The sequence below is a fragment of the Podarcis erhardii genome (assembly GCF_964252035.2).
Source record: "Podarcis erhardii genome assembly, chromosome: 9".
NCBI lineage: Eukaryota > Metazoa > Chordata > Lepidosauria > Squamata > Lacertidae > Podarcis > Podarcis erhardii.
The window spans coordinates 38628878-38651546 of record NC_138512.1 but is presented as its reverse complement, the minus strand read 5'-3'; the positions used below and the strand labels follow the sequence as shown (position 1 = coordinate 38651546).

The 22669-nt window shown below is 41.3% G+C and overlaps 1 protein-coding gene across 1 annotated transcript; it reads right to left on the bottom strand.

Moving 5' to 3' along the window:
* Window positions 1-1814: 1814 nt before the first annotated feature.
* Window positions 1815-22444, bottom strand: GASK1B (golgi associated kinase 1B). The gene is made up of 4 exons (XM_081875367.1): window positions 21137-22444; window positions 8754-8968; window positions 5790-6016; window positions 1815-5241 (listed from the first exon to the last, which is right to left on the bottom strand). Exons 1-4 carry the CDS (start codon window positions 22104-22106, stop codon window positions 5034-5036), a joined length of 1620 nt encoding a protein of 539 aa, XP_081731493.1. The 5' UTR covers window positions 22107-22444; the 3' UTR covers window positions 1815-5033.
* Between the last annotated feature and the right edge of the window lie 225 nt (window positions 22445-22669).

Here is a 22669-nt window from a genome sequence, read left to right as displayed (position 1 = left end):
CTTAATGTTACTTGGGAATTCTAATTAAAAAAACAACCATTGCAGTTTTGAAATTTGTGATTAACATCAGTGCAGTTTTGAAAGGTTTAGTGTGCCATTTTGATTCAAAATGCTGTCCAATTATATCCAAACCTTGTTGAAAACCTGCTCCCTGAACTCAGGAACTGTATGCAAAAAGATGGTTACAAGCTGAAGAGGTGTCCAAATTTATGGTGAACAAACAACTTTCCAAAATATATATTACATTTTTCATGTCCCTGTTGTAACTTCTGATATATCTGTGACATTTAGGCTACAGGTCAGTCATTCCAGATTTAGAAGATAGAATTTGGGTAGCCATAGCTCTGAGTACCACAATGCTCAGAAACTGGACTTCTTTGTCTTCTCCAGGTGCTTCAAAGCAAATAAGAAACCCTTCATGCAGTTTTAACAACTTAAGAGACTTCTGGATCAAATCATAGACCAGATTGAGATTAAATCCTCATTTAATGTATTGGTGCTAAAGAGCAAGAATTTACCCTTTTCTAAAATCATCACCAAAGGGCTGGCACTGTCGGTTAAACCACAGAGCCTACGACTTGCCGATCAGAAGGTCGGCAGTTCAAATCCCCGTGACGGGGTGAGCTCCCGTTGCTCCTGCTCCTGCCAACCTAGCAGTTTGAAAGCATGTCAAAGTGCAAGTAGATAAATAGGCAGGAAGGTAAACGGCATTTCCATGCGCTGCTATGGTTCACCAGAAGCGGCTTAGTCATGCTGGCCACATGACCCGGAAGCTGTCTGCGGACAAACGCTGGCTCCCTCAGCCTATGGAGCAAGATGAGCGCTGCAACCCCAGAGTCATCCGCAATTGGACCTAATGGTCAGGGGTACCTTTACCTTTAATTATTGTTTTTCTTCTATGTTTTTAGTTGTTATTTTTATCTGTAAGCCACATTGAGTGGGGGAGAAGAAGAAGAAGAAGAAGAAGAAGAAGAAGAAGAAGAAGAAGAAGAAGAAGAAGAAGTAGAAGAAGAAGAAGACTGAATTAAATTTTCCCCATCCCCCATCCCAAGCCTAGATGGCTGGTGTGTAAATCCATAACTACAGTAGAAATGCCACTAGCTTTGGGAGGGGTTCTGATTCAAAACACATGGTATTGTTACAATCCAGTCAAGATTGGTTTTCATAAAACAATGCAGGTTCATTTAGTAAAGAAAGAGGAGGGGACCACGGTACTCCTTTGGCAGCACTCTGTTTCATATGATGTCCTTGGCTCTTCGAGGAAAGTGGACACTAGAGGCTTACACTCCTCAGTTACACAGCTGCTCATAGCAGATGTTGTCCTTTAGGGGAAGATTGTTCTTCATTTATCCTGGTGGCTGGCCAGTTGTGGGGGGATAAAGGAGGCCCTAGTGAAGTCTGAGAGCCAACCTGGTGTATTTTCAAGACTTATTCAGGTCAGAAAACTAGCATATTTTTCAAGAAGAAGAAAAAACCCTGACATATTGAAAACACATTCTGGCCTAGGCAATGCACTTTTATGTATTTTTATTTACCTGGGAAAGCATTTAAACATGTGGCCTTCTGGCCAGAGCTGGCCCTACCATTAGGCAGAAGAAGGTAGCCATCTTGGGCAGCTGATTCTGGGTGTCATGAAAGGGAAGAAAATAATGTTGTATTTTTACTGCTAGGGAGGGGAAGAGGTGTTTCTGGGATTTCCCTCCCCCCCCCCTTGGGTGCCAAAATGACTTGTCCAGCTATGCCCCTTCATGTGCGCATAAGCCCTGTTCTCCACCTGCATTCTTAAGTGGTACATTCCCAGAAGTATGACATGATTTTGAGCATCAGCCAGTTAGTGTTGTTTGAAGTTATTGCCATTGCTTTCCACCTCAAATACACAAGATTAGCTTTGAACCTAAATATGTTTGGAAGAGCAAGCACAGAAAAACCCAGAGGATATATTTAAAGGCAAGATATTGGCAACCATTACAAGTCAAATGAATAAACAACTAAAAATATTTCCATCAAACAAGGTTTCATAATCTATCTTGGGTTGTTTTTCTAAGCTAAGCTTATTCAAGTTTAAAAATAAATTACCGACCTGTGCTTTTCAATAGAGTTAATATAATTACTTCAAAGCATCCAATATTTATAAAGCTGTGAAATACTGTTTTTAGCTTTTTATTATTTTTACCAAGACAACAGCAGAGACATTTTTTAAAATCCTCTTATAAAACCAAAAATATATTTAACATCAGCAGTGCAAGTGAAATATGCTAATGCTGCAAAAATATACATAAATTCAAAGCACAAACATAGATGGAATCAACTGCAAAGTTGTTACCAACAACACAATCCACATTACTCTGTATTAATAGTCTAGTGAGTCTTGCTAATATTTCAAATACATGTTTGCTTGGTTTTTACTTTCATTGTTTAATTTCTATACATGTTTTCTTCTATCTTTAGACTAATTTCAGCAGAAGGATAGAGTTGCCTGCTCTCAATACAATTCATCTTTTACAGTAATGTTTGCCAGCAAGAGTTTCATTAAAATTTCATTATACTGCTGGTCTAATACAATGTGTTTTAAAAGGACAGTGCACATTCAGGTCAGGTTCCATGTTGACCACAAAGAAAAGTCCCAGAAAGTTCAGAGTCTGATTATAATTTCTGTTGTCTGCCAGTTCAGACATAAGAAGGGACTATTTCTTATCAAGCCTTATCTCCTTGGGTAGAATGTTTGAGAGCATGGAGGAATGAACACCCATCTCTCCAGTATATGCAAAGACTCCCAGCACCAAGCGTGCAAAAAGAATTTATTCACAAGTCTCTATTAAACTGGATGGGAAATATTGGGGGGGGGGTGTTTCGTGTGTGTAATGCTGAGCTCCAAATTGGAGCATTTCTCCTTAATGTAATAAACAACAACAATAACAATGAACACAGTTTTGTAAATAAGTGGGCACTGCAATGGGGATCTGAACAGACCTGTTTTATCATTTGCAGCAAGAGAAAGCAGGGGATTCCTTAGCATGAGAACAGCCAGCAAACATCCCTAGATTTTATAATTATGAAAATATTCAGAGTTGTTTAAAAGTTGGCATTTCACCCAATATTTTTCTTGAATATTTCTCCCACACAAAAGAGCTTGGATTCCTTGCTACTCCCATTGCTTCAGACTAGTCTGGAATGTGAAAATATGTCTGATCCCATGCGCCCATAAATGGAAAGTAGCCTGATACAGATTCTTACAAAATAAGTGACTGAAACAAGGGTACGCTGCTCTGTGTTTGCCTGGGAAAGCTTTGTTTCATAGTTCATTTTGTCCCGTTTCCCAGGCTGGAATAAAAGCCTGCTGCTTAATTTAGCTGTCACCCTTGCCCCAGCAGTTAAGGTGAGCAGGAAAAAAAAATGTAATAGCATGTAAATGCCTGTGGCGAGTGCTTGATTGGCACAAGCCACAGTTGGCGAAACGGGCACACAAAACACAGGGTTGGATTTATGGATACAAAAAAAGGGCAGTTTTCTTTCAGGGACAAACATAGGCCATCATAATATGAGCTATTCAATCATTTACATTCAGCATGCCGCCATCATGCGTGTGTATAATTAGATACAGGAGTGATTGCAATCTCTCATACAAAGAACAACAGGGGAGAAGCTACTTTGAGAACTTATATTGCAGTGGTGTTGTGGCCTGGGGGGGGGGTTGGTTTTATGCTTTCCATTGAGGCAGTTGACTCCCTTTTCAGCCAAGCCCTTCTGTCATTTGCAGCTGAATGAATAAAGGGCAACCACCTGAGAATGAGATTCTGTACGACCTGAAACCTATGACCCAGAGACTTAGGTTGGTTAATCCATACTCTAAAACACACTCATCAAACTATACATTTCAGGATTCTTTGGTGAGACACAGGACAATGCAGCTGGTCACTATGAAGCTATACAAATACTAAAGACTCTTGAGGCAGACTCTATCTCCAGGATACTAGAGGTGCATTTGCCTCCATCCCATCATGAGTTCAAAGCCTATATGCTAACAATGAGATTGAAAAACCAGAACACAATGCTTTATGTAAAGCTTCCATACTAGTGACAATACCGATATTCATGTCCCTTTTAATTATGGTTTTATCAGTATTCTTAAAAATATATTAACTGGAAGGAATGTCTTCAAAGTCATGTTTTATGATATCATAGAATACTCAAGAACTACAATTACAATTGCCAGTATTTTACATACTGAAAACCTGATTTCATTGGTTAAACAGCTAAACAAAGGTAGACGGTTCTCTGCAGAATTTTTGAACAATGATTGAGATTGTAGACAAGTTCTAAAAAGAACCTCAAAAGCAAGTATGAAACATAACCATGAAACATCTGCTTAGTTCAATGGATAACATGTTTCCTTATTTTAAAAAAAACTAAATATAAAATATACTCCTAACTCCAAGAAAACTGAATTTGGTCTTTTTACTAAACAATACTTGACACATACAGAAATATCAACAGCAGTTGGGATCTGCTATTTTTGTTGGAAAGAAACAGAAAGATCCTTCTATAAATGTTTTTCTGTAGCTAGTCTGCAGCGATCCTAAAAACCACTTTTTTTAGAACAGTCCCATTGAAATAAGTAGTCTAAGATGTTTTTCCCCTAAAGTGAGCAATATCTATTGAAATCAAATAAATGGTGAAACTTCTACCATATATTATTGGTGTCCAGAGTAGAAACAAAAATAGATATAAGTATGGTTTATAAAGCAAGTGATTTGGGATGCTTACATCTCAGGCTCCTTTAGAGAATATCTATTTAAAAAATGTTTGAACATTTGTTCATGTGTGCTTTATAAATTAAAAGTATTGTCAACAAGTTCCACATCAGGTGTGCCTGTCTGAGTTTCTTATTTAATGAAACTCTGTGACCCTTTCATTAGAACTAGTTTCTTTCTCATTCCCCCATTCGACACAATCTTATGTGTGTTTACTTAGAAGTAAGTCCTGCTGTGTGCAGTGTTTCTTATTCCCATGTAAGTGTGCACAGGACTAGGCCTTCATTCATTCATTGGCAGTACTTTTGCCCCATGAGCATTAATGTAAGTAAGAAGAATTTTGGCCCTCTGTTCGATCACATCAATTAATTTATCAATGCCTTGACGACCACCTTGGCTTTCCCAAAAAATTCTGTCAAGGAACAAAGACTGTAGAATCTTCTCTCGCAAACGCTGGCTTTTCAGCACAGAGACTGCCGATTCAGGGAACCTGCAAGTAAACAAACAAGTCAGCTCTGATCAAATTTCACAGGAACACCTTTTTTTGTCAGTGATTTAAGCCTTTCCTATTTTTATACATCATTATTTCACTTGTATTAAATGTAAAAGAGGCAAGGCGAGTTCAGTCCTCCCCAAAACAAGTATGTCAAGTGAGAAGCAAAGAGCAGGTAGCAAGAGTGGTGAGACCAGTGAAAGGCTGAAGATTCAAGAAGCAGAGTTGGAACAGGAACAGCAATGAGCAATATTTGTGAGATCTCCATATAATATGCTTTGTATATAGGAAGGTAGGCATGAAGAGGAGAGGGCAGTGATTAATCAAAGTGTAGTGAGAGACATCAAGGTCAAGAGCCCACAATTATCCACATGGAAAGGGATAATGCTTAGAGTCCAATATCACAGTGTTCTTACAGCTCCCCAGCCATGTTGCTTGATGCCAATGTATGGCCAGACAGAGAGGCCTGGAGATCTGCATTCAGCCTTTGGCTGGCCAGGAAGCTCCCCACCCTATACACATTGCTGGTATATTATAGAACTTACTCATTTATGCCTTGTAATATTTTGAAATCCAGATTGTCTTCACTTCTGTCAAAGTAACCTTTATTATCTATAAAGACCAAATGCCTTGGATCATCTTTTCTCTGGATAATGTGTGTCAAATCAACATTATCCTGGTCATCACATTTCAGGTTCAATCCTTTCTGGACACAGGAATCTTCTTTGCGCGGTTTGAACCCACAGCAGTTCTTGTCCAAGCGATGGTAGATCTGAAAATGAATTCAGGTAAATCATCAAGATGCAATCATATGAAAACATCTACCAGGTTTATGGGATGCCACTAAAGCACGTGTGAACGTGAGGCATCACAACTGTTCATCAGCTTTAGAAATAAATTAACATCCTTAATTCATACAGAGCTGCTGCTCCCTGACTCCCTGGAGCGTTGCTTTCCAGGCTTGAGAAGAGTCAGCTACATGTACCATTTCTCTGACTCTGTAGAGGAGCTGTTTCACATGTTACGGGGGGAAAATAGACCCTAGCATTCCCAGAACCTTATTAACATTTGAAGACAAGACAGGCCTGTACAAATGTATAGGGAAATTGACAACTACCTAGAGTTGTGACACTCATATTCCCATCAAACATACATGTAGCCTGCAAAAAAGAAAAGTTTCCTGAAATATGTTTTGCTCAGCTCTTATAATATAGGGCATGTGGTCTACAGGATACCTATATATTCCATGCTCAGCATGATTGCTTCTGCATGTGCAATTTTTGGCATGTTCATGTTTGTTATTATCATTCCTTCTTGGCAAGCATCTGTTTGTTTGGGCCCAATCCAGCCACTTAGGTACAGTTGCATGCTTGCAACACTCTCCTCCAAAGAGCTGCCCATCCATTTGTGTATGCCTGGAATGTCAACCAAAGGGGAAGAGGTCAGTGGCAATCAGCTCCCATGCACAAGGCTATGTGGGAAGAGAGTGAGGAGGATACAAAGGGAGACTACATCATGTTGCAAGTTGTGCAGCATTAATAGTAGCAGTACCATCTGACCAAATAGCAATTTACCATTCTGAAATGTTGCACTACTTGTGTCATTAATTTCCTCTGCATTATTATTAATAATAAAATAATAATTTATATCTCGCCCATCTGGCTGGGTTTCCCCAGTCACTCTGGGTGGCTTACAACATATATAAAAGTACAACAAAACATCAAACATTTAAAAACAAAATATCCTACACAAGCAACAAACAAACCAATAAATCAATAGAAACCAACAACAACAATAAACAGTTTACAGTTATACCCAAATTAAAATAGCCGCCAACCCCAACTAAACATGTAACCAACACTAACCCAACAAAAATAAAACAGAGGAACCAAAATTAGAAGAGTTTAAAACATTTTAGCCAGTTGCCCCAATCAAAGAGTTGTTCCAGCAATGTCCCAGTGGCCTCCTAGGAGCCTCTTTTAACTCTTCAAGGTGAGTCTGGGCTCTGCCCCCTAAGTCAGGTGGAAATGGGCCTTGCAGCAGGGAGCAGGTCTTTCTTCCAGAAATCGCTTCCTTAAATTTCAGTGTGGTAAACTCAGCATGTGCTCTTTCCCAAACATAAATCCATATTTTGTGTTCTTTCATCTTGCTATGACTGCTTCAGTTTACCAACACACTCCAGCTACTATTTCTGAATAATGATAATGGTGCCATGCTTTCTGCTAAGCTGCAGTGTTTACGTTACAGGCTCCTAAATTTCAAAGCTAATGTGGCTTAAATGTGGTTCCCTAGAGAGAAGACCATTTACTATATACTCCATTACTGAGAGAAATATTAATGGTTCCAAATGAACACATTGAGACTGCTACAGTCTCTATGCTATTCCTGTATGGCTGTTGCTATGTTTAGTATCCGTACAATAAATACCATGACTTTCTATTGGGTGCCAAGCATGACATACTCAGGGATATACTGAGAGACATTAGACGTGACAATCTATTTTTAGTTTAGAAATCAATGTCCTGTAATAGCCAAACCTATAGTGTTTGCATATGAATTATACTTAAATACTGTATGTACTACCTACGTGCCATTATGAATTTACAATTTACAAGTGTGCAGAAAGCTGAATTGTTTTAGAAATCAAAGGGCAATTTATACATGTAACTAGAAGTTACAGACAACCAGAACCTTCTCCTGGATTTGCACCAATGGAATGACTGAAAGCTGCATGTGTAGAAACGGAACTCTAATAGTGCCCTGTTGCCAGCATCACATGCTCTGGATAGTATATTTATTTAAGGACACCTAGCCAGGATTATTTCATGTTTCTCCTTGTAGTAATAGGTAATGATAGAATTAAACATTGCCTCCCATTATATGGGTTGGAGCTATGACTCCACCCTTTAGCTTGTTCTTGTGGTTGCTTTCATTTTCCCATGCAGTTGTGTGTTAAACTGTTCATCAATAAACAGCCTCCTGTTCTGGGCTTACAAAGTGAAGAATCTTACCTTGTAAGAACTTAGATGAATGAGATGAATAAGATGACTCCCCTACATGGTCATTATTTGATCAGGGGCAGGGAAGGAGATCCTCTGTGGATCATGGTAAAACTCTGAGGATTTCAAGCTCCAGAGAGTTTCATAATGATGTTCTTGAATTGCCAAACTTGTAACCTAACATTGCTACTTCTGCCCTAGTCAGGAACACAAAGACTTCTTTGCAGTTCTTAAGAGTAAAGAATTGACACAAAGGGACCAGAATTTCCTCAGTTATTTCTAAAGTGAGTGAGTTATAATGGAAGGGCTAGGACATGTCAACCATTTGCCCTCTGGGTAAGAATTTTCTATAATACTTAGTTTTGACTTCTAATTTCTGTAACACTTTTGCATTGCAGGTTCCAAATGTGGCTCCTTTACCACTAGAATTTTTTATATAAATAGTTTATTCAATAAAATGTGTTGCTATAATTAATCCTTTATACCGGCAATAAGTTCCATTTGCCTTACCTGTAAAAGAAAATCAAGTAGTGCCATCTTGGACCACTCATAGTGATGGATATCTGTACATCCCCACTCTGTTTTGGGTACTCTGCCATTTTGCCAACACTTTTGCTTTAACTGTTGCTTGTAAGCCCCCCATGTTAGCTTCAATGATGAGTGTGTCTCATTATCGGTCTGAGCCAAGGAGGTATCCCAAAGAATAATAGGACATGGTTGATCATCTAATGAGAAAAAATAAAAAGACCAAACAAAACCATTAATGTACTTAAGATTTGCATTTTTCAACCCTTGATCATTCTGTAGGCATTTCCTAAAATCACAGTAGTTTTCCACACATGTTTTTTAAAGAGGTATTCTAAGGATGTGGTAGGATGAATAAGAAATCAGCAATGATTTGACTTACTTTGGTTAATGTGGTCATACTCCACATGTAAAGGAAGCCACCACAGGAAAGGAAGATCCCTGGACATTATAATTATCATCACTGTCTGAGAATAACTGCTGACTTTATGCTACAAACCGCTTAAAACAATCCATCCTTATGAGAAGATATATTAAATAGATTAGAAGTGGTTTGACAGATCAGCAGCTGATGTAAATCTCTGTAGCACATTCAATTTCAACAAAGCAATATTCATTTATGAGAGCATCATCATTAAATGATATATGCATGAGCAAGCCATGAATTCCATCTTATAACAAATAGATTTATAGCCTCATCTTTACCACTTTGGGGTTTTTTTCCCTCTTTAGCGATGTATGATTTTGTAACTACAATATCTTAAGAGAGACAGGATGTATAAAATATATGTGGCTGAATCACTCCCAAAGGTAAACATACAATGAGATTGTTCAGGCTATCCAAGATAAAAGCTGGGCAACTCTTAGCACATGGCATAGAGTGCTTTCATGCATTCTTGGTGCATGGTGCATATGTTATACAGCACACATTTGAAAGCATATGTTTTAAAATCTGCTTAGCTCTACATTTGGAAGCAGAGGTGACTATGCCTACTTCTCAAGATCACACTAAACATGAAGTGGTGGGTGTCTGCTTCCCCCCTCCCACAGAATTCTAGGGGTACCCAAGGGCCAGATTGGACATAGTTTGTGACGTGATCCCTGACAGTGTTCAGATGACGATGAGGTTCAAGCCACTTTTCCCAGAGCAGGACCTGCAGTAGCTTCTCCCATGCCCTCCCAACCAAAGGATATGGCCCCTACCTCTTTCCTTGGACTCAGGAAACCATATTGAACAGTTCCTCTGTTTCCTAGAGTCTAGGACACACCATGCAAAAGTCAAAGGATACAACATCAGGCAAAGGTCCTTTAAGGAAAACAGCTGGCTTCAGATGGTGCCCTGTTGGAGCAACATCTTTCATAGCTCAGTTAGCAAGGCCCATTAGGAGCTGTCCAGGGTCCTGATTCTTGCTGAATGGTACCTTGCCCAACTAGATTTGACCAGCCTTGACCATGCCTAATCTGACCTTCCTGAAAGAAACTTAACTTGATTAGAACTTTCCAACTTCCCACATGAGGATGAAACCCTGAGCACAAGGGATAAATCTGGTCCAATATAACAGTTTTGTCTTAAAGCAATAAGCCAGCTAGGGAAGCCTCAAGCTGGATTGGAGCTGTGATGTAGGGAGAGGGGGGATTAACCCCGTTGTCCCCACTGTGGTCCCAGTTGGAACTGGATGCCCATCACACCATGTTTGCATTTTCTTACTATTGTGAACTGGAAGTGTGGTGCTGGTGGGCCCAGCCACACAGTAGCAAATGGCATCACAAACATAAAAGAAATGTGCAGGAGAGGGACACTGAGCCTTCCTTCCCTGTTGCCCAACCCCACTTTACCTTACATTCTCTCAGTCTCTTTCTCCAGGCATTTGTCTCTCTCTTTCCTGCCTACTTCTGCTATGGAAAGGAAGAAAAGCATTTGGAGCAAAGGACTATGGGTAGTCAGCTGTGAGAGAAAGAAAGCATTAGCAAACCTCTCTCCCATTTCACTGTTAAAATGAGTCTTGCCCACCAACTTCCAATCTATATATGATCAGAACAGGGAATACTCCCTGTGAAAAACATTTCCCTACACAAACAAGCCTAGGTGTGTGGGAGGAGGCTAGGCTGGAAGCTTTCTGTCCAGTTTTCAGGGAGGATTTTTATGTGTAGAAGAGAATTCTCTCATATTAGCTCACACCAGCTTTCCAAAGTGGTTCAGCCACAGCACAGATTTCTGTTGGTTTATTTTCATTGTTACATTTATATCACACCTTTCCCTTTCCCCCAATCATGACCTACAGCCAGTGGCGTAGCGTGGGTTGTCAGCACCCGGGGCAAGGCAAGTAATTTGCGCCCCCTAACCCGTGGATTTGCGCCCCCTAACCCTAACCCCCAGACGTTGCGCCCGGTGCGGCCGGCCCCCCCTGCACCCCCCCCGCTACGCCACTGCCTACAGCTTTCCCCTCCCTAGCGTTTTTCCCCAACTGGGTCACATCAGGTATATGAACGGGCATTTGGAGATTAAAGCAGGGTGGTGAGGAAGGGATTGCTCTGTCTAGTGATCAAAGTACATCCCCGTCTCCTCCCCCACTTTCTAGCCAAACCAGCCAGTATGTCTATAGTCACAGGTCATGGGGTGTTTTTCTCCCTGCAAATCAGAGAAGTACATGTCTCCTCTGTACATTGACCCAGTCTTGCTTTACAAAAGCACATTCCTCATGTGAAGCCCTTCCTGTTTTTCTTTTTCCTTACTTCCTCCCATGGGCTCATGATGGGGAAGGGGGATAGGAGAGAGAGAGAGAGAGAGAGAGAGAGAGAGAGAGAGAGAGAGAGAGATACAAAAGTTTTGTCTTGAACAAATGTGAAAACTTGCCATGTGGAAAGAACAAAATGCAGTTAAGGTGAATCAACGGAAATGTGTGCGATTCACAGGAAACAGACCTAGCAAACATCAATCATCCCAAACAGTGCTATCTGCAATGTGTTCGGCCAAAACAGACTCAACTGAAACAAATAAACCTTGTCCAAAGAAATACAGAAGGGGCAAAGCTGGAAGACATTGAGTGTCACATTATAATGTGAATAAAATAAACATAATTTCTTCTGCAGCCCATCCTAATGGAAATCTTTAGCCATACTGCAATATATTTTCTACTGATTAAGAATTCCTCCAGGTCTTCTTATTTTACATCCATGATTCTTGGTGCTCATGATGTTACCAGGGTAGTCATATGTGATGCTGCTTTCAATACTGCAAAAGTTTTGGTGTAGCCACACTGTTTCATCTCCTACCAGTGCATATCCTGCAACTTCCTGCTAAGCGCCCCATAACATTTTATAAACAAATATATTCATTTATTTATTTTTCCTGCTTTCATTGCAATACAGTTCCTCTGGGCAGCAATAATGAGGCAGCATTGCAGAAGATTTGCAAATGAAAGCAGAATAAATCCGCCATTATTTCACTATTATTGTGTCAAGAGCAAGTTGCAGAAGACGTCTGGAGGGACCCTAAGTCACAGCTACATTAAAGGATCCCTTGAGTGAACAAGGAATCCCCTCAGTAGAAACAGCAAATATAAATGTTTAGCTAAATGATCCAACAGCTCACATAGCAGATCTACCAGCCAGTGTGACTGAAAGGCCATGTCTCTCACCTCAAATAATGTCATCTATTTTATTTAGCCTCAGCTGATATAATAGAAACCTTGAGCTAGAAGCAGAAACCATTAAGCTTCCACACACATATACCGGTCCTCCCAGCAAGCAGACTCCATTAGCATCCAGCCACACTGTAGGTGGGGAATGAAAAGGAAATGGCAACTCTGTGGCCTGCTGTTTTGAAATGCCCCAGGATTGGACAGGAAAAGCTATTACTGCAGCCATGGGAATGCTTGTGCTGCACTGAACCTGGAACCTCTAGCCAACCTCCCATCATCCCACCATTTTGACTCTCCATTTCCATTAGAAAAACCATGCACCATATGGATCACACAGAGCTCATAGGAACATAGGAAGAAGCTGCCTTATACCGAGTCAGTCATTGGTCTATCTAGCTCAGTATTGTGTACGCCAACTAACAGTGACACATAGGATTTCTCATCCCTACCCAATGTCAGGGATTGAAGCTGGGGCCATCTGCACAACAGATGATCTAACTCTTGTCCTGTAAGTAGCTGAGCAAGAAATAAAACTATGGAGAGAAGGAGGGGAGGGAGAGGGGGAGGGAGAGGGAGAGAGCGCAATGCAGAATCACTAGCTTGGTGATAAACACAGCATTGCTGACATACCAGCTATTTTTACCTAACTTGGTTTCTATCTCCATAGCAACTTAGTGCCTCGTCTACACTAACGTATCCTCCAGATTTCCTAATGTAAGAATTGCAGTTTTGTTACATTCTGCTACATAGTCAGAACATGAAAAAATCACCTTAGAGAACTCTTGCCTGGCTCTTTTCCCTTAAAGGCTTTAATTCCCTTAAAGGCTTTTCCCTTAAAGCTATGTTCTCTTCTGCAGATTCAGTCACCTGGTTCTTCAAACACAAGACTGATTAAACCACAGACTATAAAACCTCCAAAGGATTCAGAACTAAAGTTGCTCTCAGAGGTCCATGCATACAAGTGTAAAGGATGGCAACGCATCAGTAAGATTTTGGGAGTGGCCTAAGCAAAGTAAAAAGGCAAGAGGAACCGAAAAGCCCTTGCCAAAACCCCAGAGTTGCTGCCATAGGCATTTCCATTGTAAAACTATAACAGTATCCCTCACATCCCCTGTTAAGTTCGCAGAATGTAGCTAGCTATACATTCAAAAATTATTTCTTTTGTAATAGTAGACCCCTGCCTTCCCTTGCATCTGGACACATTAAAACAGTCACTGATACAGACAACCATCTCCCAGGATATCACTCCTAGACCTGCAAGTCTATGCAAGTACAGATGGGGGCATGAATCAAGGGTGCCATATTGACTTCTTTGTTACTGCAGAGTGTAATACCACTTGCATGGCAAATGTGAATCACAAGATGTTGGCTGAATATTCTGGAGCTGGAAAGGGGAAATTCTATGAAGTTCAGACTAACAAACAAAGGGCATGGGAAATCTGTCCTACGAAGCAGGTTTTCCAACTTAAGGAGGAGTAATATTGTAACCCAGACCTGCACAATATTAAGACCCACCAAACTAAGCACAGCTCATTCACAATTCATGTATTGTGAAGGTTTATCAAAATCCTGGCAGCTCACAATTTGGGATGGGAGAGAGATTCAGTTCCATTTGCATTTATAGATGAACCTACGTCATCCACACTTTCAAATCCATATGCAAACTGAAACAGTCATTTTTGGAAATCAACACTGTTAGGGGACATTCGGCACAGAAACATGTGTGTATACCTTTAAGAAGTTTCTGGGGTTAATTGGCTGCAGCTGACCGTTGCTATAAAGGAAAAAAGCTGAGTTTTGTAGCTTGCCTGCAGGAATAACATCCACCAGAGTTTGTGTTTATTGTTTAGTAATAAAGTCTTCGTTTTAGTTTGGGTTTTTACACCTATGTCTCCTGGAGTCACTCTGTCCTCTGCCACCGGCTGGAAATCCCCCTCCAACAAACACATACTGTCTCTGAATTTTGCAATGCAATTCTTGTGCCAAGAAATATGTACAAAATACAAATGCCAGGGTTAAGTATATACATACAAAATACATACAAAAAGTATGTATTCATGAAAAACGGCATTCAAATATGCACTATATAAGGTGAAATTGTTTTGCAAACTTTTGTAGATTAGGCAAAATTGCACAAAAAGATGTGTACTGTATATTGGGAGAAATTTGCATCAAAATACTGATGAATTTTCATGCAGACTTAATTTTTTTAAAAAATAAATAAATCACAAACTGATGTAGAAATATGGAGTGGGAAAATGAGAAACTGAGAAATACTGAAATTGACAGATTCACCCATCCCTTGTCACAATACAAGGCTAGCAGGGCCAGCCCAAGACATGCAGGAGGGGAAAAATAATCACCGATATGACCTATAGCTTGTACTGTGGGGTACACAAATATAAGAATATAAGGAGAGCCCAGCTGGATCAGGTCAAAAGCCCATATAATTCCATATCCTAGTCAACCAGTGGCCAACCAGAAGCCTAAGGGAAGCTTTCAAGCAGGGCTGAGTGCAATAGCATTCTCCCCACTTGTGACTCCCAGCAATTGGCATTCAGAAACCTAACGCCTCTCATAGTGGAGGGAGAACATAGCCATTGTGGCTAGTAGTCACTGATAGCCCTATTCACTCATTTGTCCAATCCGCTTTTAAAGCTATCCAAGTTGGTTACATCTTGTGGATGCAAATTCCATTGTGTAGCTGTGCGGAGTGTGAAGCAGCACTGTCCCTTGCCTGTCCTGAATCTTCCAACATTCAGCTTCACTGCATGCCCTCAGGGTCTAGTATTGTGGAAGAGGGAGGGAAAACGTCTCCCTGTCCATTTTCTCTACACCATGCACACTTCTATCACTTCCTTCCTTACTCGTCTTTTTTTCTGAACTAAAAACCAACAAACATGTGCTGTGACCCAGTAGCAGCCTAGGTGGGACTCTCCAGATATTGTTGGACTCCCAGCCTGCACGATCACTGGTCAGGGATGAGGAGAGACTGTCTCCGATAGCATCTAGAGAGTGCCAGGTTGGTTACCCCTGTTATAACCATTCCTCAGGGAGTGGTTCTAGTCCCTTCATCACTTTGGTTCCTCTCTTTTGAACCTTTTCCAGTTCTACAACATCCTCTTTGAGGTAAAGTGACTGGAATAGTACACACAGTATTACAGCAAAAAAACCATCTACCTCAATCTTCCTTTGGCCCCTGGTAATTATGTTAAATATCAGGATATGAAAGCAAGCTGTGAACAAATGTAGTTAAATCTGATCCAGGGCATGCAATAAAACTGAATACTTCAGCAAGGACAGGTTTTCTCCTTGTCCTTTGCCCAAACATTAATCATAATGATGACGTCCAATTTTAAGCGGGGGGGGGGGCGGGACAGCATCATAAACACGTTGCTTGCCGGCTGCTTCTTTTTTTAAAGGCGGCACTCTGACTACGCTTATCAGCATGTGGCGATCGCTAGAGTAACATGGTAAATGGAATCAATGGAGCTTCCCCTTCTGTCTGGGCCAAGTTCCCAGCCTCTGTTGGTACAAGACCAATTACGGAGTGAGCAAACACAATGAGGCTAAAAGTCAGTCAGATGCTCTTTCATACTAAGTATATTTCAGATGAAGGCAACTCTGAATATGAGCTTGTTCCTTAGCCAGCATTGCTGCGGTACTTTTGCCAGCAACAACAAGGGTTAAAGTTCTGCTTCTCACTCGTCTGCAGAGGACGTGAACAGAGGCAATGTTTCTAAGAAAGCTTAAGATGTTTTGTTAGCTCTCGTCCAACAGAGTTTGTTCACATGTTACGCTGAACACAGATGGAAAGCTGATTCTACACACATACAAGTTTTTGTGTGACAGAAGGTACACATGGTGATTTGCAGAGCTCAGTTGCTATGTACGCAGACTGAAGAAGAAGAAGAAGAGTTTGGATTTGATATCCCACTTTATCACTAGCCTAAGGAGTCTCAGAGAGGTGTGACTGGCCCAAGGTCACCCAGCAGCTGCATGTGGAGGAGCGGAGACCCGAACCCGATTCACCAGATTATGAGACTACCGCTCTTAACCCTTCACCACACTGGCTCTCAGTCGTTGAACATTAACGGGTGGATAACTGTCCATGAGTACAGCTAAACTAGTAGGTACATAAGATAGTACATTTGTCAAGTGTAATGTGTGAACATCCCTACAGCCAACTCTCTTCACAGGTTCAAAACCCTGCACAGCGCATTTGACTAGAGAGGATGACAAGGCAAGAGGATCTAGTGTGGCAATGAAGACTGCCATAGTTAATACCTTCCAATCTGAAAGTAATCACAGCTTGGAGCAAAACCTGCTGTTGAGCAAGTGGATGGCTCTTCTACTCATTAATGGTGGCACTCAATTTCTGCCACTCCCCCTACCCCACAAAGTGCTACATCCCATACTGTCCCCCCAAAGTTCCCAATTATTAAGGAATGGAATTCAGGAATAGGGCCACGGGGTACTGCAGAGAAAGAGGAACTTGCTTGTAATTCCTTTGGATCCAAGCAATTAGCTATTCCCAACTCTTGCCACTAGCTGTTTTTTTCTGACAACATTTGTGTTTCAACACCGCCAAAGAAACCTGCTTCTTCACCATTTCAGTGACTTGATCTGTTTGTGGATAAAGAGATCTTTGCCAAATCAAGTCCATGTTGCAAACATAGAGCTATAAATAATAAAATACTCTGCATGTCAGGAATCCGATTGTGCCTTGACATTCCTGTCGTACAGCTTATTTTATTATTTGCTTTTAATTCCCCCATGTTAATTCCACTTTTCCGCCCAAGTGGCCCTCAAGATGGCTTCCCTCACATTTACACACACCCCATAGTTTCCCCCACACATCTATCATTTCCCTGATTATTCATTTCACCATTAATAGAAAGCCCTCCTTTAGAGTGGAATCTTTTCCTTCCTTACGAATGAGTGGCTCTGCTAAGTAAAAGCATCAAACCTGAGTGCTGGAATAGATCTGGGGAGAAGCAGGTTCAGACTTCTACTCAGTTTGACACTCCTTAGGTAACCTCTGGACGGCCCCTGTCTCTCAACCTAATCCAGCATCCACAGGTTGCTGTGAGGAAGCAGCAAGATAAAAGAAAATATATAATATATAAAAACTCTTGCTTTCATATTTCCTCAGGCTAAGATCTAGAGAACCATGTAACTAGTTCTGTTCATCTAAGGTTTGGACATTTTTATAACAACGAAAACAATTTCCCCCATGCACTCTCTTCTTTTAAAATGTAGAGGTTTGGGGGCAGCCAACCAACCAACCAAATAAAGCCCCAAACAGATCTTTGACTCCTGGACCTATTCTACCCAAAGTATACATATATTAGAAACCTTTATTCTTATCTTTGCCACTGCTCACAATCCAGGCTCAGCAAACACAGATGGCTGAGGAACTGTATCTATGCGCTTGCTGCAAGTTTGTCTCCCTTAATATATACCTATTTGTTCATCCTCCTCCACTGCCCCACCCCCACCCCTTGGGATGAAGGGCCTTCATTCAGCCAACATCACATGTGAGCTCAGGGACAAAAGCAGCAAGTTTGCAACTGACATTACGAATTATAGTTTGTTTGCTTTGCAAGTCAGAACTATGGGAGGCTTCCCTCTCTTGCAGCCCCCATGCCTTTATAAATTTTGATCTGTCAACAGTAATGAATCTTAGGGGGGAAAGTTGTCAGGAGTCAGCTTTCCCTTCTAATAATGCAGACGTGTCACAGAACAATGTGAATTAATTCTCTTGATTTAGAAAGGTTCACAATTCATTTGGGCAACTGCAAACAGAGTGCATTTTGTTAGGCTGTCAAATGTGAAAAGGACTTCAGGCAGGAGAGGGGTAAGGGGGGAGCAAGGGAGAATGCAAGCGAAAGTTGCTTTATATGAGCTTCCTAAGTGCATCTCTGAAAAAAGGCTTCCACCAAATGAATGACAGCTTTGAGGAGCTTATTTTGTGAGATGTTAACATGGCAGCAAATTTGTCTTTATATATCACATTGGTGCTGAGGCAGGCTGAAACGGAGACATCGTGTGGAGATGTCAGCCCCAAAGCTGGATTTCAACAGACAGAGAAAGTCACTGGGTACAAATGTTTCTGTAACCTCACCTGGAAATACATTTGCTGAATAAGAGAGAACTAAAGGGTCCAAATGTGTTTGATTTTCTTGATTTTCTTGATTTATATTTACTCATTTGTGGGGGGGTTGTATATATTGCTTTTCTATCACAGAGATGTGGGGGTCCAAGAGAGCTTGGTGAATAAAACTAATTGACAGCTCAATCCTACGCATACTCAGAAATAAATCCCAATGAGTTCAGTGAGGCTTAGCGCCAGACTAAGTGAGTACAGGCTAAGGGATGCGGGTGGCGCTGTGGGTAAAACCTCAGCACCCAGGACTTGCCGATCGTATGGTTGGCGGTTCGAATCCCCACGGCGGGGTGAGCTCCCGTCGTTCGGTCCCAGCTCCTGCTCGCCTAGCAGTTCAAAAGCACTCTTAAGAGCAAGTAGATAAATAGGTACCGCTTTATAGTGGGAAGGTAAACGGCGTTTCCGTGTGCTGCGCTGGCCACGTGACCCGGAAGTGTCTCTGGACAGCGCTGGCCCCCGGCCTCTTAAGCGAGATGGACGCGCAACCCCAAAATCGGTCACGACTGGCCCGTACAGGCAGGGGTACCTTTACCTTTACCTTTAAGTGAGTACAGGATTGCAGCCCAGGTTTGCCTCTGACCCCAAAATAACAATAGTCTATTTCCACTTCACCACAAAAGATTCTCCAACACAAGGCCCATTAGAGATCATTGGAAGAACTCCCATTCATTTGAGTGGGACTTGTGTTGAGTGGATAAAGTCCACAGTTACTATTGATGGTTAAAAGGGGATGCTTCAAATCCAGAACATTTCTGGGGAAAGTGGTGAGCTGTGGCTGTTCTGCATTCTGATCTCATCTGTAGCTAAGAAACTGCTTGTCGAGAAATAACCAAAATGAAAACTGGCTATTCACTTCCTCCTACTCATTGCATAACAACAGCTCTTCATGTCTGGAACATCACCAAGGACAGAACATGAGAATGAGAAAGGGAAAAAGAAAGAGAAATTCAGTCTGACAATCTAGAATAATAATGCAGACTGAAAGCAACGCTTCCTAACGTTAGGCTAAGAGCTGTCCACAAGGGGCCTGCAGTCAATCATCTGTGTGATCACACTGTCCAGGATCCCTAAAATGGATTACCTCATTCCTTCTGAAAGCTCTGCAGCAGTAAAAGCTCTCACTAAAAATAACATATGCATAATGTGCCTTCTATGCTCTGCTAACCTGATTGTCTCTTGGAAGCAAGCAATGAAAGCACATCGCTGCTCCGAGAAATCTATTGACACTCTCGTAGGGTCTGCCACTGGGAAAGCTTACAAAATGTAGATAAACCAGAGACTGTTATTTTATCTGCTTTCTGCAGCCTGCTGCCAGTGGATTTTTATTTTATTTTTCCTTTACTCGTCTTTTAATGCTGGTAACAGATTTTGTATAAAATAAAGTAATGATTGCTCTAGGTCAAAATTAGAACATAAATAGCAAGCCAGCTTTAGCACTGATTCATTAAAATGCAGTGCTACCTTTTCCAGCTATCACTACCGCACTGTGCTATATTACATTATTCTGACTGAAACTTCTGCCCAAGCCATAGTTTAGCGCAACTGTGGCCTATGAGACACATATACCAAGGTGGTTTTATTTTGGTCTTATTTTCATTTCATTTCCAGATTCGCCTAACATAAGAAGTCTTGAAGTTCAATGCCTAAAATATTCAGCATCTTCCCTTGGCACACTGAGAAATAAAAAAGAGTTAAAAGCAAAGTCATCGTTATATTTTTTCATTGTTTGAATTCTGGGGACTTTGCTACTCTCCCCCCCCCTTTTTTATTTTTTATTTTCTCATTGACAGTAGGAATAGAGACTAGATAATGGCTGATTGTCCTCTAGTCTGCCTGTGACAGAAAATGTCGGTGCTATGCATCTGTGATAACCAGTGGTGTTGGAAGAAATGTAGCTTTTATCATATTAAGGGCCCCACAGTTCACCTTAATCAATCTGAAGAACTGCCTGATGTTTCTTAAATTAAACTCGGGGCACAAACCACCAGGCACTGCTGTTTCACATCTTCCATTAAATCCACAAGTTTGCCCACAGAAGTTAACAGATATTGCACAGCTCCATCAGGGACACTATCTTTGGCTCATAAAGTTTTCTAGTATAAAAAACCAAAATCCAATCAAGTCCTCCTGTCCAAAACCCTGATGTGGTTTGCTATATCTGATGACAATTTCAAAGCTCTGCCACACTATCAATTTTCCCTTCTCATCACTTTCTGCAACTTTTATATTAACTATGGATAATGAATCTAAATAAAAATACTCACACCCTCTGCTTTACATTAATTACCATGCAAGCAAAATTGGAGTCTCCCCCCTCCCACATTTTATATACATGCTGATACCTGGAATATTTATACATTCCAAAGAGCGAAAGTTTATCTGGAAACCTGAAATCATTTTTTCACTTATCTGAAGGGTTTTCTGTTTATCTTTTGACTCTACTCTTCAGGGTATTTGTACTGCATTTATTTCTGGTTATTGAACACACATGCCCAATAGTTGGGCCGGGGTGGGGGTAGGAATGCCCTGGGTTCCTATCCATTATGTAAACCAATTACCTTGTACGAATTCTGATTTCCTGCTTACTGTAGGCAAGGTCCGGTTCAGCCCCAAGATCCTGTCCAAATGGAAGGCAAACACTTCACTCATGTCAAGAGGTCTCTTCATGAGGCCACAGTGCCCTTGGCTGCAAACACCTCCTTCGGCTGACCTGTTAACCGTAGCAGCCCCCTCAAGTACCAGAAGTACTCCATACTGAGAAGGTGCCTCTTGTATATTCTCTATTTTGGAATCCGCCAGATGACGCATACTTAAGATATCATCTTTGCTCAGCCAAGATGGTGGGCTTTCGCTGTACATCCTGATATTGCTCTCCAGGGCACTGGGCTGAACATTTGCTCCTCTGACCAGAGGTCTCCAATGTCTCTTGTCTTTCTTGGGTGTTTCTTTCTCTCTGAACTTCTCCTGGTGCTCCCTTGCTCTCTCTGAGACTGCTCCTGCTCTCCTCTTATTCATAGAATTATTAGTCCCATGAAGTGGCTTTTGGATTAAGCTCTTCTCCTGGCCAGCGACAACCAATGGGTCCTTATTTTCATGGTGCAAAGGTACTGTTTGTTTCTTCCTTCGCTTGGGCTTCACGGTGCCTCGGATGTTGGCAGGTTTGCTGCGCTTGGACCGCAAGGTGATATATACCACATTGGGCAGTGCTGAAGTATCATTTGTTCCCATCTGGGGTCTTTCCAGATCAGAAAGCAACAAGGTGTCATCCAATGGGATTTCGAGGGAAAGAGTCTGGGCAGCATCCTGGAGATTCTGGGAATTTGCTTTCAGGGGTCTCACTCTGTGCTGTGGGACAATGTGACCTACTTGGCTGACAAGGAACCCCAGATATATCACAAAGGCTGTGCCCAACAACAAATTCCTTCTGGTCCTTGGGCACCTGCCACTCCAGAGTCTCAGCAACTGGGGTGCGCACAGAGAGCAAATGAACCAGTTTAAAATTTGGCATGTCTGATCCAGGAAGCTCATTTCTCCAATGAATCAACATGATGAATGTAGCTTAGGAATTCACTGGTTGCCTGCTAGGATGGTGATGGTGATGATGCATGCCTTCTAAATTATCGGATTTCTCCTCCTCTTTTTCCAGCTCTTCGTGTGTGTGTGTGGTGTACACACACAAACACACACTGGAAATGCCCAAGGAATGTGAGTGTTCAGTTGTAATTAATCTGACAGGCTGCCCCAACAAGCTGTTAAAATCTTATCTGCCACCACAGAGGGTGTGAGTTTGTTTCAGAGAATGAATGGAGTCGGCTGTGTAAACACAGTTAACTGAGTCACAGTAGGAAAAGTCTGGGAGTCCCTTCTGGGCTATAGAGGAGAGAATTATAAATACCATTTTATAGTCATCATCATTTGTGGAGTTATTTTTAAACCCATGTAAATCTTTATATTTTAAAGCTACAGCTAAGGAATATATATTTTGGGGTATATATTATATTCACACTGAAAGGAAAAAGATATTAAAATGTCCCATACTATGTATATCAAATAGAAACCCATGAAAATACCCTTCCAAACACAGCACAAAA